Genomic DNA, 21794 nt, shown 5'->3' with positions numbered 1-21794 from the left:
CTTCTGCCCTCTACCACATGCTCTCCAACGCCCTCGCTCCCTCTGGCTGGGTGACACTATGGCTCTAACAAAGAATTACTTTAACGTGGCATCCATGGTTTATTTTTATCTGCGAGGAGAACTCGCAGATTACAATGACAGATGGTCAACATGCAGCATTTAATTAGGTAACACTAAGGCTCAAAGAGGCTGCTACCTTGCAGAACAGTTTTTTCACAAAATCAGTTCTGTTTCTCACATGAATACCCCTTAAAGTGCCTGCACCAGTAGTACGACTGGGAATTTTGGCCTTAAAAATATTGCATTATTAACTACAACCTTTCTGGATAGGTATTATCTCTGAAGGTACATCTGTTAGCTCTGAAAATATACAGATGGTTATTAAAATCTCTGGATTGTCTTTTGGTTATGAGATACTATTTTTTTTTTTTTTTTGAAGTGTATCATCTGTTTGGTTTTCGACTGCTCTGATCAATCACAAATGCAAGACTTGGATGATCTGGCCAGACTGGCCACTGCATGTGAAAGACCTGTTTGAAAGGACGTCTTTCAGATTCGACAGTCACAGTTACTTTATTAGGATCTTGCGAGTGGGGAAAAGCTTCATTTAGTTTTTGTTGCCCAGCTGCCTCCTCCCTAGCGTAGTGTGAGCCCTCATAGCCCTGCCCAGGGAGGCAGCTGAACTTATTACAGTGGCAAACGTGTGTTAAGATGGCAGGATCCAAACTATAGCCTCCGTGGCTCACGTTACCTAAACAATTGATTTTTGTGTGATTTTGTGCTTAAATAACTGTTTGGCACATTTTTCTTTAAGGATCTTATGTAATAAAATCTTAAACAGGATGTAGTCAGTCATCTATTCTGCTCACATTGCCAGGGCCAAGTTGTTCATGACAGTTATAGTTAATATAAGTACTTCATCCTGCACAGTTTTCCTATTATGCAGTTTATATTTTCTGTTGTTGAAATTGATTGCAGGTTCTTTTAATTCATTTTCACTTGCTTCTGCATGATCCTTAATAATGCCTGCCAAAAAAAGGAAGGAAATTCACAAATTGGTCAGGATTAAATGGATTCTGGCTGGAGGCATAAAATGTTCATTGAAATACTGCAACACTGAAGCTATCCAGAGCTCAACTGATGGACCTGCCTCTGGCTCAGCCTGTTGGTGCACAGAACCACTCGTGTACTCCTCCTTCTCCTCCTTCACCTTCATCCAGTGAGAGGATGGAAGGTGAAGGTGAAGAAGTGTAAGAATGATTTTGATGTGCTGCTGTCTTATATTCTCTCTCCTTCCAAAAGTATCCACTAGCATCACAGCAGCCGACCATTGCGTTGTTATTTCTGTAAGTTGTGTCTTTGTATACCTACCCAAGATCAAGGGGGCTTATGGATTGTCACTGTCTACTCAGAAGGACAAGTCAGCTGCCCGTATTACAATGTTTTCCCCTCCCTTGACTGTACCGAGCTCTAGGACCATCTGTCTGAGGGCTGTCTGAGGGAACCTGGTGGGATAGCGCAGTAAACGAGGATTTGATAGTGGAAAGGAGGAGAAATATTCTGCGCATGGGATACACCATGTACGTAGACACGAGAGAACGGGACAAATGGACTATCGAGGCTGTTACTGCCAGTAAGAAGGACGTTGGAGGACAGGTGAAATACATGGGTCCTGGAGTTCAGCTTTAGCGCTGAGAAGTTTGCTGATGGAGTGAGGAGTGGTGGAGGTGGAAGGAGCTGGAACAGTGCAGCTGGCAAGGAAGGCAAAGGAGCGGCAGAATTTGGGTGATTAGAGGAAATATGCAGGACAGCAGGAGCAAAAATACCATCATATAGTGTGTTTGAAGCAGTGTGCCAAATAATGAAAGGGATTTAGGGCCTACTGTTGACAGATCCTTGAGCACTGCTGGGAAAAAAAGTGTAGCATCATTAGAGGCCCTTATGCTGGGTGAGGTTCTGGCGAGACCTTCTGAAAACTTCCAGTGAGTTATATTTTAAAAAAGAAGTTTTTAAACACTTAATATGCCATGACCGGCATAATAGGAAGTGTGTTAGAAAGCTTGCAATGTAGGGCAGAAAGAACTATGGTGAACTTTGAAAATATATGTAAAGAAAAGCTCTGGGGATTGGACCAGTTCTCGATGGAAATGAACTTGCAGGAGCCCTCCGTTAAAGAAAAAAACCAGCACAATTGGAAGAGTTTTCTGAGAAAAAAAAAGACATAGAAATAAGGTTTAAAGATGTTACTTAGAGATCAGTCCTGATCCTGTCATTGAAACAAACGGCTTTGAGTGCTAAGAGGTATAAATTAGAAGGCAGGTAACTGGGGATGAGATAAAGGATGACCTAGTTGAAGAGAAGAAAGCTTTTCCTTCTCTGCCTGGTCCTAACATTTTTAATTCTTAATCGCAATTAGCATCCATCCTGAAAGCATGTCACTCTATTAGTGTTATTTCCAGTTTTGGAAAGAGGCCACTGTTAGCACGTTCTGAATAATGCTGTAAACGATGTGTTTTAAAAAGTGGGATTTTTGCATGGTGCGAATTCCCTGCTCTAGAAATAGAGCAGAAGTGAGTAAGTTAACTGAAATGCTAGAACAGACATCTAACTTTATCTCAGTATCTAAATCAATGTGGGAAACGGGAATTAATCACAGGTTTCCTTTAAGTGCAGAACTGCCTGCCCTGGCGCTTCTTGAAAGTGCATAAAACAGTCTGTAGGCATGTATGCATTTTGTATTAATAATAAATCTATGTACAATCAGGCATTTTAACATCAATCTTAATCTAGCAAGACTTCTTTTTTATCAATTGAACTGCTATTTTAATTGACATCTAAAAATGAAGCAAAGGCTGTTGTTAAAACCAATGAGCATGGTGCATAGTAATATACTAATTAGAATGCAGCTCTGTTTCCTCCTGTCTTTTGCATAACTTAGAGGAACTTGGCATTAGATGCAGTCCAGGTTTTATTACGAAATTGAAAACTGAATGCTTGGCCAGTCTTACTTATTTTTGCCTTTTTTTTTTTTTTTTAAGTAACAAAAAAAGGAAGTAAATCACTGGCCCTAATTCAAAAGTCCTGCAGATACAGGCTTTGACAGCTATGTTTATTATTGCATTTAGCAAATGATCTCCCTTTATTTACCAGCCTTACAGCAAGTTCTAATGATAGGACCGAATCCTCTGCCAGTGTGTCTCAGTTTACGTTGACTCAAATCAAAACACAGACAAGGAAATAATACAATCATCTCGTCTGATTTACACGTTGTAGGCAGTTTAGGTTTGAGAATGAAAGTCAAAAGAAGTGCACGTTTATGTGATTATTGACACTGCAAAATTTCTAGCAATAAAACTAATGGAAGTAGAGTCAACGAATGTTTAAAAATATATAATAAATATATGTTTTTATGCACTACTACCATTATTATTGAAGTCAGCTGAATTTTCGCCCTATTTTCATCGGCTGAAATTCTGACCTGACATTGCTTTCAGAAACCAGTTTTTCCTGGCCTGTAACAGAACACGAGCTCCAGCCTCTCGCAGGGGCTCCTTACTACGTTGTATGTACGTTGGAGGAGTCGTCTTTAAGGTGCCACCGGGATGTGAAATCAGCTTTTCAGTGACAACGCTGAAATGAGGCCTGCTACCCATGTATCGTCCTGTCTTGCCTTGAGAAGGGTGTTAAATTTAACTTAAATCTAATATAAGAAAGTAAACAAATGAGGCATAAAATGTGGAATATAAGGGAAGGAATGGCATCCACCCAAACCTTATTTTAACTCTGCTTTCAAATACCGCTGCTATCCACTTCGCTGCTAATTCTGCCTCAGTTTGGTTTGCATTCTTATTTGTTGTATCGTCCCTGAAATTTCGATTGCAAGCAATTTGTATTCAAGACTTTCCTTTCTCCTAGCTGCATTCTACAATAATAATAATACTAGCAATAAGAACATTAAATATGTACATAGACAGTAAATGAATATGAGCCAGGGTATATCCCCTGCTTGCTTTTCAGTTATTTTACCACCAAGAGGATTTGTTTTCAGAAATTGCAAGAAGTTTGCAAAGAAATATATTATAATAAACTTAATCCGTCAGACTGTATACAAGTAAATATAGTTGAACTGAGCATCACATTTTACTTGGGCTCCTTAACTATCATTAGAGCATAAATTGTAATAGTTACAGCAGTCTACAGGGGTATATAGGTATTTTACAGCTATTGTAAATGAACACTATTAAAGTTAGACATGTGTGTATATAAAACCCCAGGAATGGTAGTTGAAGAAAGAACACCTGCTTCTTCTAGATTTTCGAATTATTTTGTATCTAAAAACAGAAAGGGGAAAGAAAAAAAAAGTTCTTTCTAATCACTACCACCATATGATCACAGCTTGAATTATTAAACAGGTATTCTTAACCATTTATTTTACGGCTGTGCCTCCGGGTCTCAGTGAGGAGCAAGCACTGTGCTGTGCACTGTGCTAACACCTGCGCTGATATCGTCTCCGCTGTAAGGAATTTATTAATTGGAATAGATTAATACAAGTGATTAGATAAAATGCAGTAGATTAATACAATGAGCGCTTTGAGCATTGATCTGAAAAAGACAAGTCAATGAACAATGTCTTATGGTTCCCTGAATTATATCTCTGATTTAAATGGAGTTTAATAGTGATTGCCCAGTGACTGAATGAGGTAAGGAGGAAGATGACGAAAGCACGGGATAAATATATTTTGTCTTCGTGAATCTGGCTCAGCTTTGAACTTGATTTCAAATGGAGAATTGGGCTGCCCTTCTGCATTTTCCTGTTGGACCATAAATGTTAACAGCTCGTAGCACAGTCACGTGTCTGTCCGGCAGTCTGACAGACTAACTAACACAGTCTGTTAGTCTGTCCGACACAGGGAGTTTAACAAACGTTGCGGGTCCCAAATGAGGTGAGAGAGCTGCCGGAAGGATTATGGCTGGCACCAGGCACCGCTGCCGCTGGCTTTCACGAGCTCTGGGAGTGGGGTGGTTTTGTGAAGAAGGATGAGGGTGCTGGTGAGCGGGGTCTTCGGGAGCTGCAAGCACAGCTCTTCCCTTTGCTGCATCAGTATGCGACCTGGCGTGGGCTATCCCAGAGCCGTAGCTGACCTGTCGACATCGACGGAGCTTAAGAGAGAGGATGCGAGATAGGCTGTCTTCGTTAATTTGTGGGCTTAACTACAGATCTTTGGCTGGAATCAAAAAGTCCGTCCACAGAGAGATGAAAGTTGAGAAGAAAGAAGAAAAACTTAGGAAAAGGTGAGAGCAGAGGTGAGGGTTTAACACGTAGAAATGGGAAGCGTCCTGTAATTCAAAGTATAATGACACTGAATGCAAGCAGCATTTTGTTTCTTGGTCCTCCTGTTTCTCATCTGAATATTTTTCTATTTTTTTGTCTTTAATAAGGCCTAAATTCTCCAGTGTAATGTTAAACCATTGCACATTTTGATTAGAGCCGACACAGAAACGTTTGTGTTGTGTGCAGTTAAGATGCATTGTTTTCTTACCTTGCTGTATCTTTGCGTTTAGGCCCACAACAGAAACCTGCTGTCCATTGATTTCGATCACGTAACCAGAACAGGAAAGATTTATGATGATCATCGAAAATTCACTCTTCGGATTATGTACGACCAGACAGGACGCCCAATTTTATGGTCGCCCATCAGCAAGTACAATGAGGTCAATATCACTTATTCACATTCTGGATTAGTCACCTACATCCAAAGAGGAACCTGGACTGAGAAAATGGAGTATGATCCAAGTGGGAACATAATTTCCAGAACCTGGGCAGATGGTAAAATATGGAGTTACACGTATTTAGAAAAGGTAAATCATTTAAAAAGTGGATTGTTGTACCAGGGCAAAAATATTTGGTTTGATATAGATATTATCTTGTGAACTATGTTATAATGCTATCTCTTGCACAAGAGTATTTAAGACTTTTTAAACAGGAAGTTCATATAATCACATAACTAGATAAAAATGTCTCTGGACATGCTTAGACCTACGTGTCACCAGTTCAAACCTGCCATAGTTTAGTTCTGAAGAAAGTTATTAGCACCTCAGATTTGTTTAATTGGTAAGGAGAAATGACTTCTTGGTCTCAGGCCAAGTTCAAGTGAACAAAGGACACTCTCGCTGCCGAAAAACTTGTTGCCACTCTGTATAACGTAGTCAAAAATATAACAGCCACTGAAAAGGAGCTGTTTCCTCCCCACCAACACAGTTCTTTCAAGCCAAAATTATGAGGCAGTGAGTACAAGCTTGCACCTACTCCGTGCTGCGCTGTAAAAAAGGGATTGATCCTGTGAGGAGACAGATTACCTCGGTATTCATGAGGGCCATTTTGGGGGGAGAAACATTAATAGGAAATGAGTTATTGCTCTGCTTTTATAGTGACTTCGTGTCTAAATTGCCTGGGTATTGTAATTTTCATTTATGTCTATAGGTAGTGGTCACAAGATGGGAGAATAGGTGTTGTACAGACTAAGGAAGAACAGCATCTCATTCATCTGTAGAAGCGTCTCGTTTGGTATCATCTTGTCTCTCAAAACCAAAAAGCCAATCTCAACTTGTAAAACTTTCAGAACTTAGTGTGAAATGGTATTCAAACAGTGTCCTTTAAACTTTTTTTTTAAATAGCAACATCTTGGACTATCCGGTATACCCTGAGTTTGCAGAACATTTTCTCTGAAGCTGTTAACCACAGGGAAAGGCTGGGAGGGGGCAGGTGAGGTCAAACTGATAGGGGCTATTGCACGCAGGAAATCCAATCGCTTTGAAGTTATTTATATTATTTAAAAGCTCCAAATGTGTCCTTTTAAGATAAACTTTGCTGTACTTATTTTGGATGTATTTAAGCCTGATCCTCAAAAAACTTAAACCTAACCCAGAGAAAAAAATGATTTACACTGGAGAATGCACAAAAATGTGATTCCTTCCTTGTCTGCATGCAGTGTGGTTCTTGCACGTGTTTGTTAACAAGATTGGCAAACGCTAGAAGCTTCAGAAGTTTGGTTCAGATAAATTTGTCAGGGCTTCTTTTGTCTGTATGCTCTTCTGCAAACTGCAAGTAAACAGGCGTTTAGTACAGCTTTCCAATATTTGGGCAATGTGCCTTTTGGAGGAATCCTGTTTTTATTTTGTGCCTAATGGACCGTAATTTTGGAAAGATGTATGCTTCTTATCTTTCCAAACCACTTTGTCTGTTCTTAGTTTATGACAAGCTTATAAATAAAGTCATGTCACTTATAACTGTTATTCTGGAATTCTGCACAAGTGGCCAAATCCTGATCTTGCAGAAGCAAATGGCAAAAGCTTACTGGTTCAGGTAGCAGCAGGCTTGGGTTATGCTGTAACTTGTCATTAAAATTATTGAGTGTCATACACACCATGGACATAATCTCCCAGCTATTTAATGTACTTTCATCACTGTTTGTTCCTTGTGCCAAAGAAAGATGAATTCACTGTCAAAATTAGACATTGAAATATCATTTTGTGGCTCCATTAAAGTCAATAACTCATTGCGTTAATTATGTAATGATTGCTAAAGGTTGTCTGAAACCTCTTAAGACCAAATGATTCCTTTTATCAAAAAATCAATTCTATAGTTCGCTTCCAATTCTTGGAATTTAATTCTTGTTATTTAATTCTTCATCTTTTAGCACTTGATGAGTTAATTGTACATCTTCAAAAATCTCTACCCTTCCAAAATTAGCTCCAATAATTGAGGTTTTAAAAAGCACTATGATAGTAGCACTGTAAATAATGTTTACTGATGAGATTCAGTTCTTCTTGTTTTGGTCACTTTCCCCAATTAGTTAATGGTGTTCTAAGATCTCCCGAATACTCCAAGTTTGCTTCCAAAATCCTGCCGGTTACACCAGACAAAACAGATGAGCGGTTGCGTGTGTATGTTGGACAGAAATGACATCTAGTGGTGATGCTCAGCATTCCTGTCGGTTCCCAGTAGAGCTCCAAGTAATTGCCCCTGGCTGTTTGTCTCCATATACCATGCGGCATCAATCATTCCGTGGTTGACCGGGCTCTGGTTGCTTTTGTGAAATGACAGCTTTTTGGATGTTTTATGAGCTACCCTCTGAAATCCTTTAAAACAATTAGAACCCAATTTGTGCAAAGAGTTGAAAAATCTATTGTAATATTATGAGGATGAATTGGGAAATAATTTTTTTTCTCTTTATGGTATCCTCTAATAGGCTAGAGAGGATACTAAGTCTCCAGCCCTTGTACTGTCTATCCTTTTACTATCCCGGACAAAAGTGGAAAAGCCACAAAGTGCCGTAAAAATGGCACACAGGGGCACTAAAGTTATATTAGAGATGTTTCTGATCTTGTTATTCATACTCTGTCAATGGCAGACAGCTTAAAAACAGGCCCGGGAGCAGTATGTAGAGGCATCACATCAGTGCTAGGAGAGAGTTCAGCCAGTGGTTTACTGCAGGCTGGGGACTCTTGACTGAAGGTGAAAACAAAATAAACACTGTGCGTGTTAGAAATGCTTGGCAGACCAGCAATAAAGCGATCAGAAAAAGCTCGGCGTAAAGGTCTGTCATCACCAGTTGGCAGGGGATGACTTGCGAGTGGCATATGTTGGTGCTCTCTGGCTTGCGTACAGGTGACAGATGTCTTTCACCAAGGGCAGGAAGAAATACATCTTGGGAGGGCGGGGGGCCGGGCGTGCAGAGAGGATGGCAAGGCTCAGCCTATCTGTGGGCCTTTGAATAAGCACTTGGGTTATTTGTCAGAGGAAAGTGGCTCAGGGCCAGTGTTACTTAACACATTGCAGGGCTGAGCTCTCGGTGTTTTCTTCCCAGAGAAGATTTTTGCGCTTAGGGGGAAAAAAAGCCTTTTCTTCTGATGTCTTTCCACAATGCTCTATGAAAAAGCAGTCACACTGTTCCTCATAAGACTTTGTTTTGCGTGATGTCTCAATCATGCAGAAGCCTGACAAATTTGCTTATGTGCCTGGTAGGTTTGGGCTGTGAGCTAAGGACTGTGCAGCGTCAGCGCTGCGTCCCAGCTCGGACAGTGCGGCAAGGATGTCCAGTGCTCTGGTCCAGCCAAGCCGCGTACTGGAGCTGGGAGAAGGCTACAAAGTTCCCCCATACATTTTCACTCCGTGTTTTCGTTACGCTTGTTTTCAACAGAGACTGTTCACCAGTGGGCTTGTACTCTGTGACACTGTGACTTTGCGCCCGACTGGTGAAACGGTTTACAGAACCCAAACTTTAAATTTGCACAGAAGAATGTCTGCCGTGCTTGCACATTCATCTGCCAAACAAACAAACCAACGATAAAGCAACACAGGGCAGATATCAAGTACCTGCGTAGAAACTATATTCTTCGTAACCATTAAAAAACAGATAGAAGTAGTCACACCAAAGAACCTCCAGACTATTTTCATCCATGGGACCTCTGGGGCAATGTGCATTTAATAGAAGACATACAGAAAAAAGGGTAGGTGTGTGACAGGGATATGCAGAGTGCCACTAAAAGCTAAACACCTTGTGCACACCATTGAAAGTTTCCCCTTTCCACCTCCCCTAGAAACATCTGCTGGTGCAGATGCTCTGCCTGTGTGTGAGGAAGAGGTTCCCTCTGTTTTGGCTTCCTGGGAGGATGACCTAAATATTTCAGAGCAAGATAGCAAGTCAGCATGAGGCTGAAATGCTACTGAGCGCCACATCTGCCTTCCAGTTTGGAGGTCCTTACCTCTAGACTTATTATTATTCTCCTCCTGTTTTGCACCTCCTTGCTGGCCAGGTCTCCTGGAGCTGAAAGCTTCACTTGGAATTGTACAGACAGTAAGAGCAAACTACAAGAGTGGATGGTTGTTTCAGCATTTCCTTAACCTTCAGGCCCTCACTAGATGAATAATGATTTGCTTGGTCGGCCACTTACACTGCCATTCCTGTTTGATTGCAGTCCGTGATGCTCCTGTTACACAGCCAGCGCCGCTACATCTTTGAGTACGACCAGTCCGACTACCTGCTCTCGGTCACCATGCCGAGCATGGTACGCCATGCCTTGCAAACCATGCTGTCCGTCGGGTACTACCGCAACATCTATACCCCTCCGGACAGCAATGCGGCTTTCATACAGGACGTCACCAGAGACGGTCGGCTTCTGCAAACATTGTACCCTGGGACAGGCCGCAGAGTCCTTTACAAATACACCAGACAGTCCCGACTTTCCGAGATTCTTTATGATACTACTCAAGTCACGTTCACCTACGAGGAATCTTCTGGGGTTATTAAAACAATACATTTAATGCATGATGGGTTCATCTGTACCATCAGATACAGGCAAACAGGTTTGTGTAACTGTGACTACTTTGCTAAAGTTTTTGGCCCTGATCCTGCACTTACCTGGCATGAAATTCCATTATTTTTATGTCTACAAGTCCTTATATTTTATGTCTCAATAGAAAAATATGTGTGTATATCTCTATGTCTGCGTCCATAGGCATATATAGCTGTCCTATTTGAAATACAGTTTTCTCTTTATTGCTTTGTATGGAATAGCTCTGATAATGTTTGATTGTTTTTATTCCACTGTGTGGATATTTGCTAAATACTAAATCAAGTTGTTTTATTGTTTGTATTTTCAAGTTTCCCTGTTTATACCATAATATAACATAAATTCAACAGGACTGTTTATATGAGGAAGGAAATCACCATGTAAAATAAATTTATTTTAGAATTATCTTGTAAGTAAACAGAAATTATAATTATGAATAAAATAGCATTTGTTTAAACAAATGTTAATAAAATATAAATATTTTGTAGAGCAAGCATTAATAAAGGTTTGTGAGAGAATAATCTAACATATTCTTAGTTAATGGTACTTTCTGAGACAGTCAAGTAGCAATAAGGCTCAAGGGTATATTTGAGTTCATCGTTTGTCTGTGCTAGATCTGCAGGGTAGGTATACTATGGACGTAATTCATTATTTTTCTTGCTTTTCCTCTTTCCCCTATTTGTTTCGAACAGGTCCACTTATTGGTCGCCAGATCTTCAGGTTTAGTGAAGAAGGGCTTGTAAACGCCAGGTTTGACTACAGCTATAACAATTTCCGTGTCACGAGCATGCAGGCCATGATAAACGAGACGCCTCTTCCCATAGACCTGTACCGTTACGTCGATGTCTCTGGCAGGACTGAACAATTTGGGAAATTCAGTGTAATTAATTATGATTTAAACCAAGTTATAACCACCACTGTGATGAAACATACCAAAATTTTTAGTGCCAATGGTCAGGTGATTGAAGTACAATATGAAATTCTCAAGTCTATCGCTTACTGGATGACCATCCAGTATGATAATATGGGTCGTATGGTGATCTGTGATATACGCGTAGGTGTAGATGCCAATATAACAAGATATTTTTATGAATATGATGCTGATGGCCAACTGCAGACTGTGTCTGTGAATGATAAAACCCAGTGGCGCTACAGCTATGACCTTAATGGCAACATCAACTTGCTGAGCCATGGAAACAGTGCGCGCCTCACTCCTCTGAGATACGATCTGAGAGATCGCATTACCAGACTTGGAGAAATTCAATATAAAATGGACGAAGATGGTTTTCTCAGGCAAAGAGGCAATGAGATCTTTGAGTACAACTCTAACGGTCTGCTGAACAAAGCGTACAACAAAGTGTCTGGCTGGACTGTGCAATACTGTTATGATGGTCTTGGAAGACGAGTTGCAAGCAAGTCAAGCCTAGGACAACACTTACAGTTCTTCTATGCTGATCTCTCCAACCCAATAAGAGTTACTCACTTGTACAATCATACTAGCTCGGAAATCACATCCCTATATTATGATCTTCAAGGTCATCTCATTGCAATGGAATTAAGCAGTGGAGAAGAATATTATGTTGCTTGTGATAACACTGGAACACCTCTAGCTGTATTCAGCAGTCGGGGCCAAGTCATAAAAGAAATTTTGTACACCCCGTATGGAGAGATCTACCAGGACACTAATCCAGATTTCCAGGTTATCATTGGTTTTCATGGAGGGCTCTATGATTCTCTTACTAAATTAGTTCATCTGGGTCAGCGGGACTACGATGTCATTGCCGGTCGGTGGACGACACCAAATCATCATATATGGAAACACCTGAACGCTGTCCCACAACCATTTAATCTCTATTCATTTGAAAATAATTACCCAGTTGGCAGAATCCAAGATGTTGCTAAGTATACAACAGGTAAAAGTAACACATTTCTCATGAAAATACAACTTTTGGTCAAATTCTGGTAGGGATTCAAGACTCCAGGAATCTTTTGCGTACATCCAAAGTTACTATTTAGCTCTAATCTTACATATATTAAAGTCATTTCTTTAGTAGATAACATCTTACTCAGCTTAATCTGTTTTCTGTAGCCTTTATGGTAACCAAGAAAATAATTAATAGTTGTTTCTGCTGCTTTTCTAAGTGCTAAAATTAGGGGAAGAATGGAGGCAGCTTAATCTGAATTTTTTCCATTATAAATAGATAGAAGGCTTGAGTATTGATTTGAGTATAGCTATGCTTTGTAATCAAATAATTTGTTTGCTACAATAAATGCTGTAACCAGTACAGAAAACATCAACTGACGTGAAATCGTTATTTCTGCATAGCTGGGATTTCTGCAAACTACCCTCACTTTTTCTAGGATTTACGTGCCTAATTGCCAGCGTCCGTTTCTTGTTTTGTAGACATTGGGAGCTGGCTAGAGCTGTTTGGTTTCCAGTTGCACAACGTACTACCTGGATTCCCAAAACCAGAGATAGAAGCTTTGGAGACAACATACGAACTTCTACAGCTTCAAACAAAAACTCAAGAGTGGGATCCCGGAAAGGTTAGCAAAAGCTCTGTCCAGCTTCTTCTCATACTAAATTAAGGAATTTGATTAGAAAATATTAGAGACCAAGGAAACAATGTGACTGTATCTTTCAACGTAACAGGCAAGGCGAATAGTCTAACAATGCTAGAACCTTTAATCTTGTCACATTATGTACAGGCATCAGAGCGGAGGAGAGTTTTAAGGAGAAGCTTTTAGCAACACAGGGAAGAAACTTTGCAGCTGTTTACAGAGAAACCATCCAAATTTGAGGGGCAGGATAGGCAAAGGATAAAGGCGTCTGTCTGAAAATTGAAAAAGCTACAAAAGTTTTGTGGAAATAAAAAGTTAAAACCACAAATTTTCATCTTTGTTAGCAAAGGTGCCACAAGAGATGCAAAATCACTGAGGGTATAAACAGCTTTACAAGTCTGTACCTTTGCGTAATTATTGCAGGAAAACAGAAATGTTTTCGTGCTATGGATTTGTAGGGGAATCTGTAAAACTCAACCTTGCTCCAGGGCTTATTTTCAGTAAAGGTCTATCAGGGTCTAGCAATCGATGTAACTGCAACAGGACCAACTACCGATAGTCTGAGCAGGTGTTCATGTTTTACATTTGACCACAGGAGGATCTGTTAACCAAGAAATAAGATTGTGCAAAGATGAGAGGGAAAAGATGCCTTTCCTCTAATGTAGTCAGGAAAAGGAAGTATAAAGTGTTGTGAGTTTGTGCTCATAGCATTTAACTTCTTTTCCCATACACAAATGACTGCACAAAGTGCAGAGGGCTGGAGGGTCAGGGCTCGTTCCAGACGTAGGAGCACGTCCATATAAAATTGTCACTGAGATACTAAAGAAGCTCTTTCAAAGGCACAGAAAAAGTGTAGTGATAGGTGTAGTGTTAGAAGACAAATAGATGGTTGGAGTGAGGTTTTTTTAGCCTCAGTGGGGAGCAAGATCTACAGATCTGATGTACTTGCATGGTTCCTATTGTTCTAGTGTCTTGAGACCTTCACAGCCTGCTTTCCTTAAAGAATGGGCTATAAAAACTGTTATTGCTATTTTACAGAAGACGTAATTAGACGCACGGAGACCAAGCATAGAATCATGTGAGAGAGTACAGCCTTTGAGTTCAAGTTTCCCTTCGCCTAAGAGTCCAAAGACCAGCTATTAGAGTAACAACTCAAAGAGGGGAGGAAGAAAAAACAGGAAGAATAAATACGAAAATAGCGTTTCTGATAAACACATTTTCCATTTGTTTTCTAGAAACGAAAGAGTCCGAGAGACAGAAAGCAATACCTTAGGCGATTAGAAAGCCTGTGCTTATACCCAGGCTCTGTAGACATGCACGATGTTTTACAAACAAATTGAAGATCCATTCTAAGCAATTAAGAGATTAGTAGGGTCTGTGAGACACTATAATGAACTGTAAGATGCCTCTCCTGCAAACTTTATTGGTATTTTCTTTTCCAGACTATCCTCGGTATTCAGTGTGAGCTACAAAAGCAACTCCAAAACTTTATATCCTTGGATCAACTTCCTATGACACCCAGGTATAGTGATGGCAAGTGCTCTGAGGGAGTGAAGCAACCGAGATTTGCAGCTATTCCTTCAGTATTCGGAAAAGGCATCAAATTCGCTATAAAGGATGGTATAGTGACAGCTGACATTATAGGCGTGGCTAACGAGGACAGCCGGCGCATTGCTGCCATCCTCAACAACGCTCACTATCTGGAGAACCTGCATTTCACCATAGAGGGCCGAGACACACATTACTTCATCAAGCTGGGGTCTTTGGAAGAAGATTTGGCCCTAATCGGCAACACCGGCGGACGACGCATCTTGGAGAACGGCGTCAACGTCACGGTGTCGCAGATGACTTCTGTGATCAACGGGAGGACTAGACGCTTTGCGGACATCCAGCTCCAGCACGGTGCCCTGTGCTTTAACGTTCGGTATGGAACAACGGTGGAAGAAGAAAAGAACCATGTCTTAGAGATAGCCAGGCAGAGAGCCGTGGCTCAGGCCTGGACTAAGGAGCAGAGACGGCTGCAGGAAGGGGAAGAAGGTATTAGGGCATGGACAGATGGAGAGAAACAGCAGCTTTTAAGCACTGGGCGGGTACAAGGCTACGACGGATATTTTGTTTTATCTGTGGAGCAGTATCTCGAACTTTCTGACAGTGCCAATAATATTCACTTTATGAGACAGAGTGAAATAGGCAGAAGGTAACAAAGAAAATCTCTGCCTTTGCGTCACCAAAGACTGCCTGTTTTTAAACGTAAAACGGTTTATTGTATTGGTTTTTCTAGATCAGAACTCTGTATATATAAATATAGAGGAAAAAACATATCCAACTGCCTTTAAATGTGACAGAAGATGGTATTTTAATATTGTTCGTTTAACTCTTTGAGAGATGACAGTGACGATTTTTAGTTCTTGTGTGGCAGTATTCAAAAATTTCAGAAGCAGAGTCCTGACAGCTGAGCAGCGCGACCTGCGCGCGAGGTGCCCGGGGTGAGACCGCACATCCCTGCGGGGTAGGGGAGAGCGCAGCGTGCTCTGCCTTCTTCTAAAGAAACACGACTTTTTTGTTGTTGATTTAATAATTCACCAATTATTTAAAAGGTTGCAGAGCCTGATTCTGCAACCCATGTTTGCCGGGTAGTTTTTATCCCAGCGAGATCTCCCATAAGTTCAAGGGATTGCATACAGAAGCCAGACTGTGTATGGAAACTTCGTAGTTGCTCACCGACCCCGCACATATCATTCCTCACAGCTATGATCTAAGGGATTTTCTAACCTGGGAAACCCGACTTGTATTGGATGCAGGACAGGAAGGCTGTCCCGTATGGCCTTCAGCTTTGCTCAGCTGTAGGCATCTCTCTGGCGATGAACGCCACATGGCGTCTACTTTTGCACGCGGGTGCCTCTTTCCCCAGGTTTGCCCCGGCGCGGGGCTGTGCTGGAGTCCGGCAGCACACGCAGAGCTGCCCGTCTTCCTGGCAGGGACGGCACCGCGCCGCTGGGCTTGGGCCAGGCGTCAGGGGTGGCCGGGGAAGGGCTTGGCGAGCGCCATGGTCGACGGGAGGCTCTCCCCTGACATCGGCGTGCCCCGGGCCGGGTGTTAACTCGGGACAGCCGAGGACAGCCCTCGTTACCCAGCCCACACGGTGCGGTAACAAGCAGCTGTGCAGGAGCAGTCCTGTCTGTAGCCATTGGGCCAGGACTCGTCTTTTCACAGATCGTTTGGAAATGGCAGTGTTGTTGGGTTTAGGCATTGCGTTCTTTTCATCTCAGATTAATACTCCTGTTGTATTACTCATTTGTTCGAGTCTGAAGAAGACTGGTGGGTTGGGAGTTGATGAACCTAAGTGTGGATAGTAAATATGTTGATAAACGTAGAACATTTTGGGGATGACTCTTCACTTTTCAGCTCAATATCTAGAGCACATAGAAAAGCATTATATTGCATGGGCAGAAGTTTTTATTTCCCAAGGTATCATGCGCTGCTGGCACAGTTATTTCATAGCAGAGTAGGTGATCCTTCTTTCAGCTTGTCATTTTTAAAAGACCTGGTTATCGGGAGGGGAGGGCACACGGGGAGGGGGGAGCGGGTAAGCAGATTTCCTTTACTGACTTTCAGAGGGAGCTAGAAGTCTTGTTATAGAGCCTGTGTATCCGTAACAGTGGTGTTATTGCACATTTCTTTCCAAACAGACATAGTAAATATATTGAAACAATTTCTGCTCATATTTACGGAAGCCAACAAAGTGCTTTCCTCGTCTTTCTTCCTTTCTTTCCAGTTTTCTTTTTCCCCTTGTTTTTGGGCAAGTGGAGCAGACTGTACCACAGTTAGAGATGAGCCTGAACTGGCACTGAGACCTGAACCCCCCCGGGCTTTGGACTTGGGTCTCAGCCTCACACCGTTAGCGTCTCTTTCCAGACTCCTTCCGCTCCCCGGGAGCCAGCGCAGCTTTGGGGGTGCAGGATCAGGCTGAGCGAGAGCCTGGCCCCTAAACCCGCCCTCTACTCCCCAGCCAGGGGCAACCGTGGACCAAAATCCGCACATACACATTTTGGTCGGGCTCATCATTAACTCACGTACAGAACTGGGAGCTGACACCCGGGTTTGACAGCTCCGATTTCCGTAGTTTTCCATACAATCACGGAGAATTTGAATACCTCCACACTAGCCTAAAAATGGACCTTCAAATCCTTGAGCCTCTAATATGCTTTTAATCGATGGAAGAAGAATTTATGAATTGTATATAGAGAGTGCATTCATAAACGTGATGATGTATTTTATCACTGATCCAAGATGTCAATATTAGAGTCTATTTTACTTATATTTTAAGCAATTATACTTTTTTGCAATTCACTAATGAGGTATCATTTTCAAACTGCTTTAAATATCCATTATAAACAAATATTTGAAGCTATTAGAATTACCTTGAACTGTGCATTTCTAGTATGTAATACATATTTAGTTAGCTTGTGCCTTTAGTTTCTTAAAGTTATATTTGTATTATATGCAGGAAATGCACTTTGTATTACCTACAGCTGTGGTTTTTAATACTGCCTTGATTACTGTTCTTCTCATATTATGCCAAAAGGTCAGAGTGAAATGTGTTACAAGTTTGTCACTGAAAGTAAATTTGGCATTTTCCCCATTCCTGGGTGCAGTCTAAGGTACACTTTTGAACAATATTTCTTACGAGAATATGGATGTATAAAGAATCACATGACATTACATGGCCCGGTTACAAAAGCAAAAAAAATGCCTTCGTCGTAACAGTAGCAGAAATTTAGGAAACTAAATAAAAATGTCGTGTTGAGATGACAGTGCTAAAGAAACGAGTTGTTACTGAAAGAGCACTGGAGAAGGAAGTCGTAGCTACACGTGGGCCAGCCAGCAGTGATTCGTGAGAACTAGAGCAAACAAATAGCTTTGGACCATCTTGTTCATGAACAACCTCAGATGGAGGCAGGGAATATTTCGGTCTCCATTTTTTTTTTTTCCCTAGTAGTTAGACCAATTTCTCAGTGTTGTTTTTTGTAGTTTGGTGTCTGTTTGTTTGGGTTTTTTTTAATTTTGCACTATAGCCTAGAGACCCAAATGAGAAAAAGCAAAAAAGAAAAATAATGGCATGGAAATTTATACTGTTCTTTAGATCAGATAATTTGATGCTAGCGTTCTGCACTGCAAACAAGGTTCTGAAAGTGGAAAAAATAAAATGAAATAAATAAAATAAAATAAAATAAATAAATAAATAAAATAAAATAAAAACCACTATTGCACACTATCCTGTAGCAAATACCTACCATGAGAAATACGTGCTATATTTTTTATGACAGCCAAACAAATAGTGTGTACAAGTAAGGTTTCCTTTGCTTTCATATTTATTTAGCCAATCTAGAACATTTCAAAGGTATAAATATATATATATAGATATCTATGTAGAACATAGCCAAATAAATATATATGAACTGGTCAATGTGCAACTCGGTATGCCCATCCTAGCTGTTTGGTTTGAGCTCTTCAACGTCCTCTCAGTTGTACACTAGGTAGACGTGGCCTCTCTTCTTGGCCATCAGCGCTCCGCCGCCGGCCAGGGCCAGGGCCAGGGCCAGGGCCAGGGCCAGGGCCAGGGCCGCAGAGCAGCAGCTTTTCCGAGGCGATCGATGGCGATCAGTGCTGCTGGAAGGCAAGGTGCAGTTCCGAAGGGGAAAGCGGTTTAGGCAGAGGAGCTCCTATTTTAGCCTGAGCAACAAGGGATGGACGGATCCCCGGCAGGGTGTTCGCTTGCTCGGGGGGATTCGCCGTAGCGCGGCTGGTCCAACGCGGTGACGCTCGGACCAGGCTGCCGCCGAGAGCCGTAAGGGTTTTCCCTGTCAGATGCTGACTGTTACTTAAACCCATCCTTGATACAAAGCGTTAGCAGGTCGAAAGCGCCCCGACTGTCGGAGGAATCGCTTCTCGGCAGAAACTGGGAACGGTGGAGTCGGACTCGCTGTGGATTTGTCCGGGCATTTGTCACCTGCCATTATTTGTCTAAGGAAATGTGTTTGACAATTTCCAGTTTTTCCTTAGATCTCGTGGTGGACTTTAGCCTTTTAATAAATGTTAGTATATCAGATCGTGTCCTTGACAGTATTTTACTTGTATGAACCATGATAAAACATTAAAATCTTCATACTCTTCAGGCAGAAGTGTCAATAAACGAGGAAGAGAAGCATAGCATACGATATATGTCAAAGTAACGTTCCTTTTTAGCTTTCTCATCAACAGTAAAAATGTTTACAATGTATGCCAAGATCTTCAGTTTCTGTCTAACACCAGTTAGAGGTTCTGATCTTAACAGAAATTGTGTTATAACGGCCTCAGCCTCGTTGCTAGGAAACAATAGATCCCAATTTTTTTATTCCTGCTCTAACTCCTGTGCTGAATAGTGACTGGATACTGTACAGGTTTATGTTATATGGCTGCAGTTAAATGGTCTGATGCATTTTGCTCTGGGTTTCAGACCAGAAGCATGCATTTTCTACAAGAACATCCCAGCAACACGCTGTAAATATTGAAAGTTAATATATTATGTGTCGATATTTGAAAAAGAAAGTACTTTGACTATTTCATTTTTAAAAAATAAAGGTGCAAACTGATGGCGTGTGACGTTGCCTTTGTTTACACCATGTATTTGGGATCTTCTGGTCGTGTCAGTAGAAGGTGCTTCCGTACAGCTAAACGAGGCCTTCAGACAATATTGATCGATTCAAGAGTTAGGGGGCAGGGGGTTGCTAGCAAGATTTAATTTTACTTCTGATTCACCAAAGTTCATGCATATAACTGCAGGTTTCGCTGCAGGTGAAATCACAGCCAGTTTCTGTGCACAGGTTATTACATTTCATCAGAACAAATGCGAGAGAGAAAAAAAATTCTGCTAAATGCCTTTGCACTCACAAGAACTGAGTGGGTGAAGTCAACGGTGGTGGTAGGGGACGAGGAGCAAAGTTTAAGTACCTGCGTGTTCTGTGGAGCTGCCTCAAATAGATGATGATGAATGACTGCGTCTCAAAAGTACGCACGTGTGGAAAAATAAAAAGCCCAGCGCATGCAGCAGAGAGGCGGAGACAGTGAACCGGAGGGGCAGAAGGGGTGTTTAAGGCTAAAGGAGAGGTGACGCGGTGAAAAACAGATCGGAGCCGCTGGGCTGGGCAATAACCCAGCGTGAGGGCTGAGGCTGGAAGAGCTGTGTGGGATGGATAAGAAGGAAGCGAGGCCGAAGGGCTGCTCTAGTAGCAAAGGGAAGAAAACCAGCCTGGGAGACAGTATTGACTGAGCGCTGCAGGAAGCCTGTCGCGGCCGGAGCCGGGGAGCAGGGGAGGGCTTAGCGGAGGCGAAGCAGAGCTGCGGCAGGATCAGCTGGCGCAGAGGAGCTGCGTCGCCTTTGCTGGGGAGAAGGCGGAGCGGGAGGGCCGGGGCAGGGGACGCGGGGTCCCCGCAGTGAGCTGCAAAATCAGCTCTCAGAGCTGGGGCTGCGGGAGGGCTGGGGGGCCGGGGCAGAGCAACCGCAGCAGCGAGGGGCTGCGTCCCAGCGCGGCCGCAGCCGGGCAGGGGTGGGGGGAAGGAAGAAGCAAATGATACCGACATTACCTGGGAAGTCATGCCCACGAAAGGCGGCTGCTGCTCTCTAAAAGGATCTGTAGCTCTTCACACCTAAGTCAATACATGAAATCTATATAACTTCCATATTACTGTTCCCATAACCAAACGTCGACTCCTTGTCCCACGGGTGCCATGAGCTTCTCTCTCTGTTTCCACCTTGTTTAAGCCTACAGCAATTCCAGACCCTTGGGTTACCCAAAAGAAACAACACAAACAAACCTCTGTCTTAATAATTTACATCAGAAACTGAAAGGACATCCTCAGCTTTAAATGAAAATGGCATCTCCTGGCCTATTTTATGTATTTTTTAGAAGAACAATAACAATGCACTTCTGGAGTCAACCGTAGTCAAACCAGTTATCCTCAGCTCACTGCACCGCAGAGCGGACGAGTGGCTGCTGCTTTTGTGCCACAGCGTTTGCACATGCAGCACTGACAGCCTCAGCCTTTGCTTGAGGTCGATAGGACATGTCTATAGGAAACAGCCCTTGGGCAAAGTGCTTCCCACTACATTTACCCCCACCCTGGTGCAAGCATCTGCCAGGGACCATTTCCAAGCACACCCTTTCCTGCTGCCAGGAGAGGCCAGGTAAACCAGGAGTTCAGACCCAGCCCTTAGAAAGCAGAAGGGCTCTCCCGGGAAGGCTGGGGACACGCACGCACCCTGCCAGCACCCTGCAAGTTGGTTGGGGAAGGATGGTTTGCCAGGAGCACAAAGCCAGAGAGGAACGGCCAGGGACCAGCCGTCGCAGACGCGCGGCAAGCCGGGAAACCTTTTAAGGCACAGAAGAGGAGGGAAAGGTTCGACGGGCACAGTGACAGCAAACTGCTGCGGACGTTGCGCTCCATGCTGGCAGGGGCCTGTTCAGCGCCTCCATTGCTGAATTATGTAACCATGAAAAAAACAGCTTTTAAATATTTTATTAAAGAGTAAATCGTGCTCGATCTGCCACTGTATGGCACTGTATTAAGACAAGGCCCTTCTTGTTTCAACCAACAATCGTATGTAACGAGGAGGCGCAGAGCGACACGTGCGCACAGCGTAAAGTGCGATGTGACTAGGCAGGGGGACGGGACAGGTCACCGCAAATGAAATTGGGCCTTCATTTAGACAGATACTGAGTAATGAACTGCAATCGTGACAACTTTGCAACAGTATTGCCCACCAGCCCCTTTTACGATGGGGCTGTTTATTTATTGCATTTATTCCCAGTGCTGGTTTACGAGGACCTTGTTGTGCTTCA

At 42.5% G+C, this 21794-nt stretch overlaps 1 protein-coding gene across 1 annotated transcript in view; it reads left to right on the top strand.

Moving 5' to 3' along the window:
- Positions 1-19547, top strand: part of TENM1 (teneurin transmembrane protein 1) — a 353539-nt gene extending 333992 nt beyond the window's left edge. Inside the window, exons 27-31 of the mRNA XM_075513171.1 lie at positions 5563-5859; positions 9979-10366; positions 11046-12266; positions 12758-12900; positions 14358-19547. Of these exons, the coding sequence (XP_075369286.1) occupies positions 5563-5859; positions 9979-10366; positions 11046-12266; positions 12758-12900; positions 14358-15116 (2808 nt within the window). The 3' untranslated portion in view covers positions 15117-19547. The remainder of the gene's footprint in view (positions 1-5562; positions 5860-9978; positions 10367-11045; positions 12267-12757; positions 12901-14357) is intronic.
- The last annotated feature ends 2247 nt before the right edge of the window (positions 19548-21794 follow it).

Source organism: Mycteria americana, chromosome 10 (assembly GCF_035582795.1).
Source record: "Mycteria americana isolate JAX WOST 10 ecotype Jacksonville Zoo and Gardens chromosome 10, USCA_MyAme_1.0, whole genome shotgun sequence".
Classification (NCBI taxonomy): domain Eukaryota; kingdom Metazoa; phylum Chordata; class Aves; order Ciconiiformes; family Ciconiidae; genus Mycteria; species Mycteria americana.
The sequence above is the reverse complement of the archived record's forward strand: the minus strand, read 5'-3'. Positions and strand labels throughout refer to the sequence as shown.